Source organism: Carettochelys insculpta, chromosome 2 (assembly GCF_033958435.1).
Source record: "Carettochelys insculpta isolate YL-2023 chromosome 2, ASM3395843v1, whole genome shotgun sequence".
NCBI classification, from domain to species: Eukaryota; Metazoa; Chordata; order Testudines; family Carettochelyidae; genus Carettochelys; species Carettochelys insculpta.
This window is the reverse complement of record NC_134138.1, coordinates 81,059,387-81,077,558: the sequence shown is the minus strand read 5'-3', so window position 1 is coordinate 81,077,558 and position 18,172 is coordinate 81,059,387. Positions and strand designations below refer to the sequence as shown.

The following is an 18,172-nucleotide window of genomic DNA, read 5'->3' as shown; positions in this document are numbered from 1 at the left end:
GCACCACTGGTAGAAACACACGCTGTGGACACACTTTAATTTGCTGGTAGGCACCAGAATTTTTCCTGGATGCCCAGCCAAGCACTCAGCTTACAGGGAACAGTGCCTCTCTGACCTGAGGGTAGGAGTGTTGGAGTTAGAAGGGGGCTCAGAGTGCTGGTTTTTTCTGGTTGGCCTTCACTTTCTGCAGCTTCTAAGCAGAAGGCCCCAAGGGCTTTGTGTGCTCCCTGCAGGCACCAACCCTGCAGCTCCTATTGGCCATGGTTCCTGACCAAAGGGAGCTGCAGAGCCAGCACGTGGGACAGGGGCAGTACACACAGCCCTGGTGGCCATCCCTGTGCCTAAAAGCAAAACACGTTGGCCATTTCTAGTAGCCACATGATGTCTGGACAGGCAGTGAGCCTTGCTTACTCCTACTGCATCACCAACCATACTTTTAGTGGACTGCTCAGCAGTGCTGGCTGGAGATGCCCGGATCCCTTTTCAAATGTGAGAAGCAGAATTAACATTGTGCAGTCAACCTTTATTTTCACATTTCCTGAGTGATTTCTTAACTAAGACGTGTGTGTGTGTGTGTGTGTGTGTGTGTGTGTGTGTGTTTACATAAGAACAAGTTACATGTAATCTGTAATCCTCCTTTCTTAAATCTAAACCCTGTGTTTGTCACGTGGGTCATTGATTGATGGAAGAAAGTAAATCCAGCTCTCTGTCTTCCCAGTAAGACACACGTATGCTTTCAGTATGCTCCTGCACACTCAAAAAAATGAATGCACTTGTATTTTTAATGGAGTTCTATCTTTAGCAGGGGAAAGAGATGAGCTTTTTACTGATTTTTTTTCTCTCTATAAAAGTTTGGTTTTTAGCAGATGTCACTCTTCACCTACATGTTCTTAGCCTTTTAAACTTTTTTTAATTTAGTCAAATTTTAATTACATATAATGCTATTTTCATTTATTTTTATTGTGCATTGCTAACAAATCCTTTCTTCTTTTGCTTCCTCCCCTTCATATGTGAGCGTGACTTTTTCAGAAGTCTCTTGGCAAGGAAATCAGTTATCCCTTTCAGGTCATCAGCCTCCACTCTGACGCATTTTTTTTCCTCTAGTTGCCCCATGAAAGCCACCTCCCTGCTAAATCTGATTTTCAGAGGTGCAGAAATAACAAGCAGTTCTGTTAAAGACTAGCAAAATTATTAGGTCATGAGCTTTAGTGGGTAAGACCCACTTCTTCAGGTCTTACCCACAAGATCATGACCTGATAAATGTTAGTCTTTAAGGTGCTACAGGACTGCTTGTGATCACAGTAATGAAGTTCTTCATGAATGTTCATTTGAAATTTTCTTAACACCTAGCATTCATTTAAAGGATCTTTCAAAGGATGAACCCTAGATCTTTTAAGTAACCTTGGGATATTTTTGAAGTGTAATTCTCTACCTTTTGAAGTGCTTTGAGGTTCTCTGATGGAAGGTTTGTATAATGGAAGTGCTTGCATACGCCAGGACTTGCATGTATTAATCAGCTAGCATGAAGGGCCATAACACTATAGACACTATAGGCAGCAAGGTAGGAAATAACATATTTTAAAATTAACTGATATCTCTGAACTAGACATGCAACTCAGATTAGATGTAAGCAATAAGTAGTTTGAAGTGCATATTTTAAAAGTAAAAGAATCCATGTTAAATTCTGCCATCCAGATACAGCAAGTAGTGAAGTGACTAAACCAGTTAGATTAACTGTGGTTCAGGGTTCCCAGTAGTCCAGCATTCTTCAAGTCCATTCACATGAGTATCCTGAGCACAGTGACAGGAATATTTTCCCTTGGTTGCACTTTGAGAACTAGTGCACCATATACAATCTCCTGTAAAGAAAAGGTGCTGCTTATGTTCCTGACATACCACCAGAAAGTGGTTTTGTAGTTCAACTGCAGTCAAGCAGTCTTTCTACCAGTTTGTTCCTCCCTGTTTTTCATGTGACTTTGGGGAGAAATGTCTACACTCCATGGATGTTCAGCATACCCTGGCATTCTTTACATGAACAACCAAGCCATTTCACAGATCAACCCAGCTGTTCATACCAATAGGAGGCAGAATAAAAGGCCTTCCCACTTCCAACATGAGGATCTCATCCTGGATTACATCATATAGGTTGCAAGATGGCTGATGTTCCACCTCCAGTTCAACTGACTGTTGATTCCCCAAGATTGCAGGCCTCCTTTGTTCTTATCAGGACATCTGCATGAGAGCAATCTCATTCTTGGTGTATACATTCTCAACACCCTCTGCCATCATTAAGCGGGCCAGAGAGGGTGTTGACTTTGGCCATGTAGTCTTGCAAATGGCTTATTCTTGAACTCCAAGCCCACCTCTTGTGAAGTTGCTTGAGAGTCTTCTACATCAGAATGGGCATGTGCAAGCACTAGAAGAAAAACATTTCAGTAACTGGCCTTTAACAAAGGGCGAACATGTCAGTTTCAAAACCTGCAGCTCATCCCTTCTGATGGGACAACTCTTAAGAAAAAAATGGGGGAGGGGCTTTGTTTGGCCATTCCATGGTAGGAGCAATAGGTTTGTGGCACGGAACTGGGAGACAGGATACCTGGGGATTACCCTGGCTATGGCACAAGTTTGTTTTGTGACTTGAAGTCTTTATGACCTGAGACACAAAGGATGTTAATAGGAGCTGCTATTGCTCAGCTGCTCTTAGATTCAGGTTATTAACATCTGTCAGTTTTCGCATCTGTAAAATGAAGATAATTGACAATGGGTGTGTTGAGGTGAAATTCATTATTCTTGGCTAAGTATATGAACTATATCAGTTGAAAGCACTAAAAAATAAAAAGCACAATGTTGTGCAAAACAAAACCACAGTCATGTAGAACTTTAAATACTAACAAAATGCTTGATTAGGTGATGAGCTTTCGTGGGGCAGACCCACGTCTTGAGATTATAGAATTTCCAGTCCAGACTCAGTTATATAGCACAGAGGTTCAATAAAAACTGACAAATCAAGTACATAGAACTGAAGGGGGGGGAAGAGGAGTGGGGGATGATGTGTTGCCTGAGATAATTACAAACATCAAAGGAAGGGAAGCAGTCCTTGTAATGCATGAGATGATGATGGTCTTTGTTCATACCAAGTGTTAATATGTTGAATGTGAGTATGAACCCCAGTTCACATATCTCCCTATGTAATCTTCTTTTAAAGTCTTTGTTGTAGGACACACATTCTCAGGTCTTTAACAGAATGGCCTACTCCATTGAAATACTCATTGATAGGCTTATATGTATTTGGATTTCTTATGTCTGCTCTGTGTCTGTGGGGGAATCAAGCAAGTCAGACTGATGTTCATTGGTGTGTTGGAAGTATTCTCTTAGATGGAGATGGCGAAAGAAGGCCTCGAGGTATTAGACTCATGGGCTGTGTCTACACTAGCCAAAAACTTCGAAATTGCCATGCAAATGGCCATTTCGAAGTTTACTAATGAAGCGCTGAAATGCATATTCAGCGCTTCATTAGCATGCGGGCGGCTGCAGCACTTCGAAATTGATGCGCCTCGCCGCCGCGCGGCTCATCCCGACGGGGCTCCTTTGAGCGCTTCATTAGTAAACTTCAAAATGGCCATTTGCATGGCCATTTCGAAGTTTGGGGCTAGTGTAGACGTAGCCTAAGTCACAAGAACCCTACCACTGATTCCAGACATCTTAGTATCCTGTGCTGGGCCAGCTTTTAATGACTGAATTTTACTTGGTGTGATGCATTTATTAGTTTTATTGCAAACCCTTGGAAGTGTTCATTTCCTATGTTCCTTACATAGACATAGTATGCATACAAAAGGTATTTCTGAGGGATTAAATTTCTTTTTATGGTGTGTGTAAATAAATGGCCATTAACTACAAAGCCTCTCACAGTCCAAATCTTGCGGTGTATGATGGACAGAGAATTACCAATCTCAAGAGCCAGGATTCCCCTTTTTTTTTTTTTTGCAATTCATTGTGTAATAAAGGGGCAATGCTTATTTCAATTCAACAAAACAAAAAAGCAGTCATGTAACCCTTCTTCAGATCAGTGGATCTGTCCCATGAAAGCTCATCAACTAACAAATAATTTTATTAGTCTTTAAAGTGCTGCATGACTGCTGTTTTTGTGAAGATACAGAGTAATACAGCTACTTCTCTGTGACTATTCAAAACAACAAGTGAGTTACAGCATAAAAATGATTGCTTGGTGTACGTTGCCTGCCAAAAGCGAAATGTAGGGATGCCAAATTTTGGAAAAGTTTCCTGTTTGTCAAACAAGGCTACTGACAATTCTATATCAGGCAAAGCTACTAACTTTTTTAAATGATTGTGTGGGTGAAAGTGCCAGTTGGCTGAAAAGGTTCTCAGGGAATGTATTTATCGCCCAAAGAAAACCATAGGACATGACTTCATGCAGTGTCTTAAATCAGAAGACAAATGTCACTTAACTATTTTGATATTTTCCCCCCTTTGCACTTTTCCAGCTCCACTTTGGTTTGCTTAAGAATAAAACGGAGGGTTTGGAAAGTGGAGAGCAGCCCTAAAATTCCTTAACAGATGGGAATCCATCAGGAGTCCTCTTACACTTCTCTCCCTCTCAGATACCTCTGCTGTTCTCCAGGTTTCCAGCCTGATACCACATCTATTTGATATTTGTTTTGTCAGCTATGGATTTCTGTAGATTTGGCATGTTAAAATGAATAAAACCCATCAACCTAAAAACTGGACCAAAGCTCAAAACAAGAACTCCACTCCGTAACCTTCCATCTGCTTCCCATCCAGTCAAGCTCATTTCATCCCTGGAAAAAGCCTGGGGAGCCAGATTACCTGAGTTACCCTCCCACCCCGAAAGGTGAAGACTTCAGGGATGTCTCCAGTGCCATAAACACCTGCGGCTGGCCTGGGACTGCTGGCTTAGGCTGTGAGGCTGTAAAATTGCAGCATAGGCACTTAGTCTCAGGCTGGAGCCACAGCTCTGGGGTCCTATGGAAGGAAAATGTCCAAGAGCCTGGGCTCCAGCCTTATCCCTAATATATATGTTGTGGTTTTACAGCCCAGGCCTTGAGCCTGAGTCCGGCCATCTAAACCAGTCATGACAGTATCATTACAGTGTGGACATAGCTTTCATGTTGAGTACCATTCTCAAATTTTGAATGCTAGCATATTAAAATGGGGAGGCTAGTTCCAGTGTGGAGGTTTCCTCCCTGTGAACACACTAGGCTGGACTCTGCTCGTTTTGTTTTTTATACCAGTATAAATGTAGGACAACTCTGAATTTTGCACTGACGTAGAACTGGTATAAGTAAGATGGGACTCAAGGTTCCTGTCTCCAGCTGTTTTCCATTTACAATGAGGGACAGAGGGAAAGGTACTGCCTCAATTGATCTTAGCCTAGTTATGACTTTATAGGTCAAAATCAGCACTTCAATTTGTACCTACTCAATTGAAATCAAATATATACCACCAAACACAGGTGTAATAGGTCTCTATCAGAATTCCATTCAATGTTGCTGTGTCTGGAAGTGATGAAAGCCAGAGAATCCTTTTAATTTCTCAGAATGAGTCTTCCTTCACTGGGCATGCTACTGTACTGGAGTGCTTTCAGCTGAGGGCATTATGTTCATAAGTACCTGGTGAAGTGTATGTTCATGAGAACAAACTGAGTATTTGGTGAGGTGATCTAATAATTGGATAAGCAGGAGAGGTTTATTACACCAAAGGCTGTGTCTTTCTAAATACAGTATCTGAGAATAGCTTTTAGCTAAAGGGCTTTTTGACTAATGGAGTTCAAGTTGTCTTGGGGAATGTCTAATTAAACATACCTTTTCCATGATTTCTTGTTTTCAATCTTGTCAATGGATAAAACACTGCTTCTTGTGATCCATTGTATGGTGATGCATTTAACTCCTGCTGCTAATAATCTGAATAAATAGCTCTACTTCAGGGGGAGTATTTCCAGAATATAATAACTTTAAAACTCAGGGGTAGCTGTGTTAGTCTGTAGCTTCACAAGTAACAAGCAGTCCTGTAGCACCTTAGCTTAACAGATTTATTAGGTCATAAACTTTAGTGGGTAAAACCAACTTCCTTGCCCACAAAGCTCATAACCTAATAAATTCAGTTTCTAAAATGCTACAGGACTGCTGGTTTAAAACTATTAATGTCAACCATTTTCAAGAGTGGCTGTTTCCAAAATGTTTGGAACTGTGAGTGATCCGCTGATTGTGGGAACTAAAAGGTGGCTGCTGCCTAAAAAGGATAGGTTCCCACGAGCTGCGGGGGGACAGAGCTTTAGCGTGTGTGTGAATTTTCTACTCAGACTTTCTGCTGAGCACTTCTTGGAAAAGCCAGCTGTAAGTAGCAAACAGCTGAATCTTTCTGATTACTTTTCCTTACAGAAGGGATGGGGATCCTTTTTCAGGTTGGGGGCCACTGACGTGTAGACAAGTCAGTTGGGAGCCCACACTAGAGAGGAAGCAGCAAATGCCCCCTAACAACACAAAAAACCCAAAGCCAGGTAGTGAATTAGTGAAGGGAGGTCTGGTTGGAGGGAAGGTGTCAGAGTGGGCTGGAAGGGAGTGATCTGGGCTGGAGTGGGATGCAGGAGGGGGCTGAGTGTGGGGGATCTGGGTGGGAGGGAGTATAGGACTTGGGGTGCAGGGTCAGGGTGGAGATGAGGGATCTGGGAGGGAGAGGGCAGAAGCAGGATACAGGCAAGGAATCTGGGTGGGAGGAGGGTGTAGGAGGGTGGGGTCTGGGCAGGGGGTGAGGATGGGATGAGCAGGCTGGACAGGAGGGACAGAAGCAGGGTGAGGGTGGAGAGTTGGAGTGGGAGGAAGTGGGTAGGAGTGGGGGTCTGGATGGGAGGAGCACAGGAGCAGTTGAGGGGCCCAGGAGCTGAGTGACAGGAGTGCAGCTTACCTGCTTCCCTTGGATGCAAATGGCTCTGTGCCTGCTCCCTTTACTCCCAAGCATCGCCCTTTGCTGCTCTGGCAGGAATTCTGGCCAATCAGAGCAGCAGAATGACGCCTCTGGGCAGTGCTGCTGGGGCTACTGTTCCCCTTCCTTTCCTGTGGCTGGGGAACAACAACGAGCGGCAGCGGCGCCCAGTTCTGATTCCTGCCTGGCCCCCAGCAGAGACCACTGTCTGGATCCAACCCTGGCATGCTTGATCCAGCCCACAAGGCTCAGAGCTCCAAACCCTTCCCCCTGCAACAGGCCAGATGCTGTGGAGGGGAGCCCCAAGCCTCAGGTGAGGATCCAGACAAGCCGTGCTCCAGATCTGGACTGCAGGCCAGAGGTTCCCCATCTCTGCCTTATGGACACGACGCATTTTTTAAAATGACCCTTGATCCCTGGAATTTCAATATACACTCATCCCTCGTTAAACGAGTACTTTGAGTACTCGCTTAAACGAGGGACACGTATACTTACCTTTGTTCACTCTGAGTGAACTCCCTCTCCCCGCTGAGACGAGCCTTACCCTCCTCCCCACAGCTCCAACCCCCCAATCTGACACCCCTGCCAGCCCCAAAGCCGCAACTCGCTGTAGCCAGACCCCCTGCTAGCCCCACAGCCTTACCCTCCCCCCTGCAGCCCCAAACTGTGGCAGCCTGATGCTCCTGCTGGCCCCGCGGCCCAGACCCTCCCCGCCGCTTGACCCCCCCACCCCCGCAGCACTAAACCGTGGCAGCCAGATGCCCTTACTGGCCCCACAGCCTGAACCCCTGCTGCCTGTATCCTCTACAGCCTGGCAACCTGACCCTCCCCCCCAGCCGCCTGTAACCCCCATGACCCCGCAGCCAGACCCTTACTGGCCCACAGCCTGATCCCCCCGCCGCAGCCCTGCAGCCCCAAACTGCGGCAGCAGACCCCCTTACCAGCGCACAGCCAGACCTCCCTGCTGCCTGACACCCCCCTCACCTTGCAGCCTGACCATCCCTGCCAGCCTCCAACCACGGCAGCCTGAAACCACCCCCCCCCACCAGATTTTAACCCTCTCTCCTGCTCACAGCCCCAAACTGCCCCCAGCTTTTAACCCTCCCCAACCCAAGGTTCACTTACCTTTAAAAAGCCGCACCACCTGCTACCACTCCTTCCCCGAGTTAGGAGCCCTAATAACTAATCAGAGACTTTAACATGTAATTTAAAAGGAATTTAGTGTCCCTCTTATGAGTTTCTGCCTATGAGCAGAAAGTTGGGAATCAATTGTGCTTGTATAGCGAGGGATGAGTGTACCTCACTCTTTTCGATTTATAAACAGAGAGATCTGTTCCCTCCCCCTTACACATGGGGTCACTGGGCAGCCTGCTTTCTCCAGAAAATAAAGATCTATCCTGAAGGGGCAATAGGGTCCTTATTCCTTATCTAAAGGATAGTTCCTTTTCCTTCCAGCTGTTGAATAAGCCACTTGCTTTGTTTGTTTCCCTGCATGAGCCAGAAACAGCATTTACCATTTTGGTATGATAGTGTTTCAACCTAACATGACATAAGCATTAAGAACAGAGCATGTATCCCAGGGGATTTTATTAGGTACTGTGCAAACCAATAAAGCTCATAAAATGACTGTGTAGGATCTGAATTTTCACTCCAAACAGCTTAACGTCACCACTAGTTGTCCATTTGAGTTAATCAGTGACACTGATCGTGCATCTTGGAAAAATGAAGGCTGAGTTCTTCTGTCTGCATAACCTAGGTCAGCAGGAATTTAAGCTACACAGTATATCGCATCTGACTTGATGTGCTCAGTGTGTTGGTAACGTTATTGTCAACTGCTATTAGGTCGTCTAAAGCATTTGTGAAACTCGTGCATTTATATGTAATGTGTGTCATTAAATCAGTATAGTATTTTAATGTATAATAACCTGGCACCAATCTATGCCCTAATGAATAATAAGAGGTAGCCATGTTGGTCTATTAAAACAAAACAGCAGTCATGTAGCACTTTAAAGACTAACAGTTATTCATTAGGTGATGAGCTTTCATGGGACAGACCCACTTCTTCAGATCAAGTGGGTCTGTCCTGTGAAAGCTCAACACCTAATGAGTAATTGTTAGTCTTTAAAGTGCTACATGACTGCTGTTTTGTTGTGTTTAAATCTATGCCCTGTGATACATATGTACAATCCCATTTGTCAAACTTTACACTTGATAGATGACATTTTATTGGAGGTTCTATAAGAAATAGCAATTTTAACTATTTAATAAACAGAAAACATCAACAGAAGCTTACATTCTTGGTGCATGCTTGAAAAGAAACTACACTTGCTCCTATCCCTGAAGACCGTAGAGACACTGATTCAGCCTAACTTCAAATACATGAATAGCTCTACTGAGATTAGGGATACTAATGTGTTCAAAATGAGATACATGTCTAAGTAGCTTAACAGGGTCTAGCTACACTGTTAAGATGTGTCCATGCCTTATTGAATAACCATAATTTTATTATTGTATCCCTGTCCTAAAATTTTTCTTTGCCACTTGTCACTTTTTTTTTTTTTTTTACATATTTAGTGTGCAAACTCTTTCCAACAGGCATATTAATACAGTGTTGAGAAATACCCAGCATGCTTTAGGATGCTAAAAAATAATTTTCTGAACATTTATTTTGCTTTTAAATGTCCATCAGGCTTTCTTCAGATATCTTATTTACTTGTGAATTCAAAGACACCAGTAATTGTTGAATGAACTGTGAAATTGCATTGATTGGAAGTGTTGTGCTGAACAAGTGTCTAAGACGTTATCATCTAATATTTCATATGACCTTGATCTCCCTTCAATTCACAGTGGACAATCACAGTATTGGGCCTAATAACTGTCCATATCACTGCATTGGGCCTAAAAACTAGCACTAATTGGCATCTTTGATGGTCTTGATAGAGCAGCTATAAGGTAGACTGGATATGTAGGTGGAGTCCCTGATCTTTAGTGGTAAGTTCTGTAGGTTGAAGTTCAGCGATAATATGAAGATGGTGCAGAAAATATTATATACTCTGTCTGCCTTCTAAAGACATCATAATAGTCTCATCTTAAATGTATACCTCAAATTTAAAAAACATAGTAAGAGAACCAAAAAAGGACCACCATGGTTAAACAATAATATGAAAGAAGCAGTGAGGCGAAAAGGCATCCTTTTAATAAGTAGAGGTTGAATCCTGTTGTGCAAAATAGAAACTTCAAAAAGTGAAGTGTAAACATATAGGCCGTGTCTACGCTTACAAAAAAATTTGAAATGGCCATGCAAATGGCCAAATCAAAGAATACTAATGAGATGCTGAAATCAATATTCAGCACTTCATTAGCATACTGCCAGCTGTGGCACTTTGGAGGTGCTGCAGTTCACTAGCCTGCGGCTCGTCTACACGGGGGTCCTTTTCAAAAGGACCCTACCAACATCAAAATCCCCTTATTCCTACCATTTCAGCACCTCATTAGTATTCTTCAATTTGGCCATTAGCGTGGCCATTTTGAAGTTTTTTGTAAGTGTAGACGTAGCCACAATTAGGCCAAAAAGAGCTAGCCAAAGACTCAAAGTAATACCCCACCCCCACCCTCCCACGCACCCCGCAAAAAGTACGTGGGAAGCCTGCTAAACAACCTGTGGAGCCACCGGATAACTGAGATGCTAAAGCAGCACTCAAGGATAAGACCATTTCAGAGAGACTAAATGAATTTTTTGCATCTGTCTTCATGGCTGAGAAGGTAAGGGTGATTCCCAAATCTGAGCCATTCTCTTCAGGTGACAAATCTGAGGAGCTGTTGCACACAGAGTGGTCATTAGAGGAGATTTTTGGAACAAAATGATTAAACGTAAACAATACGTCACCAGAGCCAGGTGGTATTCACCCAGGAGTTCTAAAGGAACTCAAATATGAAATTGCAGAAATATAACTGTGATTTGTTAGCTATCACTCAGACCAGCTTTGATTGGAAAATAATTGTGACCCCAGATTTGTCTTTTTTTTTTTTTTTTTTTTTTTTTTTTTTTAATAAAGGCTCTGAAAATAATCCTAGAAATTAGACTGGTAAATTTAATTTCAGAACCGAGCAAATTGTTTGCAACTATCGGACAATAGATGAACATTTGTTGGCAAGAGCCAACATGTTTTTGCAAAGGGAAATGATGCTTCATTAATCTGCTAGGCTGCATACACTGGCAAGTTCTTTCAAATGATTTTTCAAAAGAAGGGCGCTCTTTAGAAAGATCCTGTGGAGCATCTACACACAGCATTCTTTTGAAAGTAAAGTGAAAGAATGTGGCACTCCTTTTGAAAGTGCTCTTCCACTCCCATTTCAGGAAGAGCGCCTTCTTTTGAAAGAAAATGTGTGTACTTTTGAAAGCGCAGTCGTCATGGCACCTGATCTTTTTTCGATCCCTGGCCTGTTCTTTTGAAAGAGCAGGGGCTGTGTGGATGCACTCTTTTGAAAAGCTCTTTTGGAAGAGATCTCTCAGAAGGGCATCTTTCGAAAGTTCTCTATAGTGTAAATGTAGCCCTAGATTTTTTTTTGGTAAGGTCAATAAATGTGGACCAGGGGAATCTAGTGGATGTAGTGTGGCCCTTTGTGGTGGGAGCTGAGGGAGATAGAGAAGAATCATCAGAGATATACAGTGCATGGGTGGGGGAAGTGATAGAGAGAAGAGCTTGAGCATTAATTAGACATTCTAGGATTATTTTTTTTTGGCTTAGTGGAAGTAACCCCAATTTTGTATTTTAATTCATCTTTGGCTCTTTGGTGATTGAGTGCTGGAACAATTTTTTACAGTTTGGTTCAATGGCTCTCAGCATCTCTGCTATAAACCCTGTATATAGTGGAATGCCCTTGAAGCAAGAGGGTGCAGCAGCACTCCAGTTCCAGTATAGATGTGGTTGGTGGTAAAAACCCTCCCTGTCTCACTTGGCCTGTATTTGTAAAGATGCATTTGTGCTTGAGCATGTGTTTTGAATGTGAAAGCTATGAAATCTGCAAGGACATACAGCCATTTCAAAATTCCTGTGGCTTACTGACTTTGTTCCCTGTCTGTGGGTCTAGATCTAGGGAATTCTTTGCTGAGAACTATGAATGTGGGAAGAGGAAACTTACAGGAGGATGTACTGCACTTGTAGTGGTTTGCTTACTGTACCTACAGAACAAGCTATATTTGCAGCACGTGGAAAGTTTCCAGATGGAGACTCAGCTTGGTAGTCAGGACTCTGATGCATATGGGACCCAAATCACTCCCCTACTCACCCCAGCCCCGGCCATATTTCCCCATTGCATTAGATAATGTATAGAAATGTTATTCTGTCTTTAAAAACAAAAACCCTGTAGTCTTGTCCAGATCTGGTGCAGCCTGCAAAGAGAAACTCGAACACTCTAACCCAAGGTTGGACAAAGTTTTTATGTCTGGCTCCCACTTTTCGTCCATGCAGTTAGCAGGGCCCTCTGCAACCTGCCTAATGTAATCCAAAATGATGGACATTTCAGCTTCATTCATATGAAGGAAAAAAAAACTTTTGGCATTTGTAAGAAATAAGTATATAGAATGTAAAAACTTTATTAATCAGTATATAAATATGTATACACACACAAAAACAGTAACACATTTTTAACATTTGTAAGGAGGTGGATGAGCCTGACACCCAGCCACCTACTTGCTGTGACCTTGTGAAATTTCCCACACCCCATTTTGCACATCCCTGCTAACCAATTGATTTGAAATGGATGCCTAATGTGAACATGCATTTGAGATTGAAATAATGTTGTTTTAATCTGCTCTTCCCTGTGCTCTAGCTTTGTCAGTGCATGTTTTAAGCTGTTTTGGTGACCTCAGTAAAGCGGCCTCTTTGTTCTTTGCTGTTGATGAAGAAATAAAAATGTTTTTCCAAGTTACAAAGCAGCAGAAATGTAGCACTTTAGACTAACAAAATGATTTATTCGGCGATGAGCTTTCATGGGAAGTGGGTCTGTCCCATGAAAGCTCATAACCAAATAAATCATTTTGTTAGTCTTTAAAGTGCTACATTTCTGTTGCTTTGTTTTGTTGGAATACAGACTAACACCGCTACCTCTTTGTTACTATTTTACAAGTTATAGGTGGCTGAATGTTTTATTGCTTTCTTGGTGTGATGGATCAGATAGGTCTCTGGCTGCCAGACATTCCTGCTACAAATTATTTTTACACCGTCTGTCACTATGTAGTAGCTTTTGCACCTGCATTATCTTGTGCATTTCTAAGGTACATGTGAGATGTTTAGCAGTGGAAAAACCATTGTAACATTTTTTTCAAAGCCTAAATATGAATCTGCTGTTTTCCCCCATGTTCTTTCAAGTGCATTTCCAATTTACTTATCAGGATATTTTTCAACCAAATGTAGGGTGTGAAGTAAGTGGATATAGCCTGGGAATGGAAATTAAAAAGTCTTCTGCCTTTTGTTTTAAGTTCAAATCTAGTGTGGATCATTAGTGAAATAAAGTTCCCATCTGCCTGCTCAGTGCTCTGCAAGGAGTCAGTGGTCTCAGTTCAGTTCCTTGGAGATAGATGCCCATCTTGCAAAACTCATCACCATTACATAAGTTTGAGTAGGCTTCTATGCAATAAGGTTGGTTTCGTTCTGTTGAGCTGCTGCCAAATTGGTTATACTTGAATGTATCTCTAGATTTAAACACACATACAATAGGTGTCACTCTATAAACTAGGGTAGCTTTTTTTTCCTGAGCATCAAGTCAGTCAGAGGTCACAAAGCAACTATATTTTAATCAATGTGACTTTTAATTTCCCAGGGTGGGGAACTTAACCCTGTCAGAATATAGAAATCTGGTCAGAGTCTGTTCTTTATGACATCTGTATCAAAGGGGTAGCCATGTTAGTCTGTATCTTCAAAAACAACAAGAGTCCTGTGGCACCTTATAGACTAACAGATATTTTGGAGCATAAGCTTGCATGGGCAAAGACCCACATCAGATGACAAAGTGGGTTTTTGACCATGAAAGCTTATGCTCCCAAATATCTGTTAGTCTATAACGTGCCACAGGACTCTTGTTGTTTATGAAATCTGTGAGGTTTTTATTAAATATTCAGTCAGTGAGGTCTGATCACTTATAAATATCACTCATGAGTTCTACTTGATCACCTACTTGATTATTAAAAGGGCTGAACTGTAATTATTTTTATTTTGAGCCCAAAATATGAAGTATTTGCCTATTTACTACTCATTACTCCTTTCCAGCTCCCACACAGTCCAATGGATGCTTTTGTGTATGTGGGTTTTAGAGGAGAGCCAGAGAAACTCATTTAAATGGGTTGATTTCTAGTTAACATCTGTGAACCATCATGTTCAGCCTCATGAGGGTGGGTGCCACAATTAAGCTTTTCATCCTCTTGTATAGACATGAATAGCATTACTTCCTCATTAAAGAAGGTGTCACAGGACTCCTTGTTTTAAATAAAGTTGAAAGTCAGTTTCCTTGCTGTCTTAGAAGTGGAAAAATATGCAAGGGGTTTTAACTATCTGTGAATATGCAGAGTGGTTTAAGGGACAAAAAAACCCTATGGGGGATAGGGAACTCTGCTACTGAGTGGAAGGGAAGGAAGAGCTATTTGCATAACTGCTAATTCCATTAGAAATGCTAGAAACTCTGTAGTTTCTCACCATATAGTGGCCCCATTTCCCCTTTTTACCATCCCCCAACAAAACGTTAAAGCAAAGGAAGTCCTCAAATGGGTTTAGTGCATACTCTGAAATGGATAGAAATTTGGAAGCTTAAAAATAAAGCTTAAACTGTTCATTTGAGCATACTGGTAGATGAAGCTAGAGGGCACAAAATAGTGCATGAGGGTTTCATAACTGTTACAGGTTTGGGGGAAAACAGCTGAGCGTAGCAGAGAAGAAACGGAAAGCAACTGGTAGGGGTACTAGGCAGACATTGATCTTAACGCTTTATAATACTCTAGAGGCTGGGGCTGTTAATTTCTGATGTGCAGTTACATAATAATGTACACTTAAATTCAGCCTCTTTCCAATAAGTCAGACTTAAAAAATCCTCAAAAGGTGGATTTTAAATGTGGAGAAATAAGGAATTTTTTGCATTTCTGGGCTCTAATCTTGCATTTGCATTACAACAGAAAAATAGTGTGGGAGCAGCAACTAAGGTGGGAGGGCGTTTTCATGTTTGGATTATACCATTGTTATTTGGGCATTTTATGCGCCGCGTGTGAGGCGTCCATGCTGCTTGCAAAAGCTTGAGACCAAAAATAGCTGCGTAGTAGGGGAGGCGGGGGCGGAAGAAAGTTGACGGCGGTGGATTATGATGTTTCAAAGCCGCTTGTTTTGTTCCTCGGCAATGTAGGTCGATGCAATAAATGACTCCCCTCGTCACGTGAGCCGGACTCCAAAGCCATGTTGCATCTGCGCCGCTGCCCACCGCTCTGCGCCCTGGAAAAACAAGGGGTTCTTGCCCTGCCACCCTTCTCCAGCCAGCGTTTGGAAAGGAATCACGGTGGCGCCCCCTGTAAGAACCAGACAGCCAGGGCACCAAACAGAGTTGGGCTCATCCTGGCTCGTCCCTCACGGCCCTAGGCCCGTGCACTGCGGCTCCCTGCACCATGCCAGGCTCTCAGCGCCCCGTCCCACCCGCTAGGGTTTGTGGGGGCTCCGGCCCGCCTTGCAGCCCACCGGCCTCTTTGTATGCAGCGCAACCCTGGGCCGCGGAAGGGCGCGGGGCGGCGGCGGAGGAAGCTGTAGTGACGGCCGCGCGCTAGAGGTAGCGCCCCCTCCCCCTCTGAGCGCGAGCCGCTCCGGCTTCACTGGCGCGGCCCCACCGGAGCCGGCGCGCAAGCCGCAGCGCTCGGAGGAGTTCGCTGGTTGCTATGGTGAGGAGGCCGCGTCACGTGACCGGGGGTGCTGCTCCGGGCGGTTTGACGTCAGCGACGCGGAGGGAGGAGAGCGCAGCCCGCTAGCGAGCTGCTGTGGCACCGCAGTACAGCCACCCCGGCGCAGCCCCTCCGCCGAGCCCTCCGCGCCAGCCAGCCCTCCAGCTCGCCTAGTGGGGCTGGGACCGCGCGCCAATGCCGGGCCCGACCCAAGCGCTGTCCCCCAATGGCGAGAACAACAACGACATCCTGCAGCAGGATAACGGGACCATCATCCCCTTCAGGAAGCACACGGTGCGCGGGGAGCGCTCCTACAGGTAAGGCTTGCTGCGGGCACTGCAGCACAGGGGCAGCCCGGGCGGGGGGCGGGGGTGGTTGTATCAGCAAATGTGGCGGCGCGCTCGGCTGCGTGTTAAAAATCAAGCGGGGAACCCTTCGCCGGGTCCTGCAGGGCAGGAAGCCTGGCCCTGGGAAACCGCCTGTGCATTGTCCGGCTGGAAAACACCGCGCGGGCGGGCGGACTGGCTGCCTGCGGGGCCCCGCGCACCCTCCTCCGCCCCCCCCTCCCCCCCACTGCAGGGTTTGCTGCTGGAAGGGCGCGGGAGGGAAGCGGGGAGCCGGGCTGCAGCGCCGCTTTTCCCCGCGTGCCGGGGACGCAGGGACGGCCGCGGCGCGTGGCGAGCCCGGGCGAAGGGATGGAGCGTGCAGGGAAAATGGAATCCGAGCTCCAGCTGTAGGCTGCGGGGATGTTAAAGCGCCAGATTGATGGAGCTTTGTACGAGCCCGGCTCCCTGATTGGCGGAGGGCTTGACAGCCGAGGTCACGGTGGCAGGCGTTCGCCGCCACTGCCTCCTCCCCAGCCAAGGCTGGGCAGAGCCAAGGTGGGCTGCCGCCGTGTCTCCAAGGCGCGGCGTTATCAGCTTGCCGCCGCTTGTGGTTTGCTGCAGGCAGCCCAGCTCTGCTTCCCAGTGGGGAGGCCGTTGCGTTGCATGTTTGAGTCTCCGGTTGGAGGAGAGTGGCGGTGTTCTTTGTCGCCGTTGAGAGCATTTTTGATGGATGGTTTGGCATGTAGAGTTGGCAGCGTTTTCGCATGAAAGTATCTGACAATATGGTCCGGTAGATAAGCTAATTAAAATGGTTTGCGTTTTTGATAAGGGTAACAATGCAGCCTTGACTCATTTGAGTGCAACTAGTTTTATGTGCTCCGAGCTGTAGACTTTATGGGTGATAATGCAGTCGGTCTTATCTCCCCTAAAGTTAAAATTCAGTTGTTTTTAAATGCTGCTTGCTGACAGCAAGCTGTGCCTTTCCGGAGAAGGAGTGCATGCCTTTCAAAGCTCATATTCTCAAACAAGCAATAGGAAATGATACCATCATTTAGTGTTAGTGTAGGTTATCTAAATATTTTGCTATCTGATAGCAGATAGCACTGGATGGAAATAATCTTAGTGTTTTGCTCAGTTAGCCCACGAAAATCAGAATATTTCCTTTTATTTTTATTAGGAATAACTTGGTGCTAATAACTCAGTTATGCCACTATTAGTCTTGTAAGTAAATCTTGATTGTATCCATATAATTCCCCCAAGTTTCATGCTTTATCACTCAAATTAGTGTGATGAGATGACATACTTGAGGAATCCAAGTGATTATGTTAAGTACAATGCAAAAATTTAACCTGCACTTTTTTAGAATACTGTTACATCCCAAGGCCCTTCAGGTCTCTACATGCATTTCCTTTGTATTGGTAGAGTTCATTGGGTTTACTTTTAAAGCAGCATTATTAAACTTCCAGTAGGTTTTTTTCACTTTTGTAAAGAATTAGTCTTGATGGCAGGAAGATGGAAGTTCTCATTTTGTAGATTTAAATCCCTGCCATGTAACGTGATTTTTTTAGAGGAAAGCTGTATTTTTACCACAGAAATAAATGGAAACATTTTGCTGCATCTTTGGAGTTGGACTGTACACTTACAACATGATCGTTTCCTAGAAATAAGGTTAATCTTAGATAGTGCTATGTTATGTTTGTTTGAAACCCTTTGTTCATTAAAATTATTCCATTACACTGTTGCACTAGAGATGAATCACTGTTAATATTTAGTACTTCTTCACTTACCAACAAAATAATCCAGTGTTCTTGACTAAAATAATGCATATTGGATTGATATAAACCACTACAAGGCTACCCTAAAACTGAATTTTTGAAAAGTTGTTGTCTTAAGACTTCTGGAGACATTATGGTGGAAATGACTGTCAGTTGAATAATACTTTACATGAAATCACGTGAAAATTGCTTTTGTCCAGACT

At 44.1% G+C, this 18,172-nt stretch overlaps 1 protein-coding gene across 3 annotated transcripts in view; it reads left to right on the top strand.

Annotated features, from left to right (window-relative positions):
- MAPRE2 (microtubule associated protein RP/EB family member 2) overlaps positions 1 to 18,172 on the top strand; it is a 156,141-nt gene that overhangs the window by 44,585 nt on the left and 93,384 nt on the right. Inside the window, exon 1 of one of the 3 annotated variants that reach the window (XM_074987199.1) lies at positions 15,937 to 16,185. The exons of 1 other annotated variant lie outside the window; for it this stretch is intronic. In XM_074987199.1, the coding sequence (XP_074843300.1) occupies positions 16,064 to 16,185 (122 nt within the window). In that variant the 5' untranslated portion in view covers positions 15,937 to 16,063. Of the gene's footprint in view, positions 1 to 15,936; positions 16,186 to 18,172 lie in introns of those variants that run through there. One more of the 3 variants, XM_074987200.1, reaches the window with a different exon arrangement.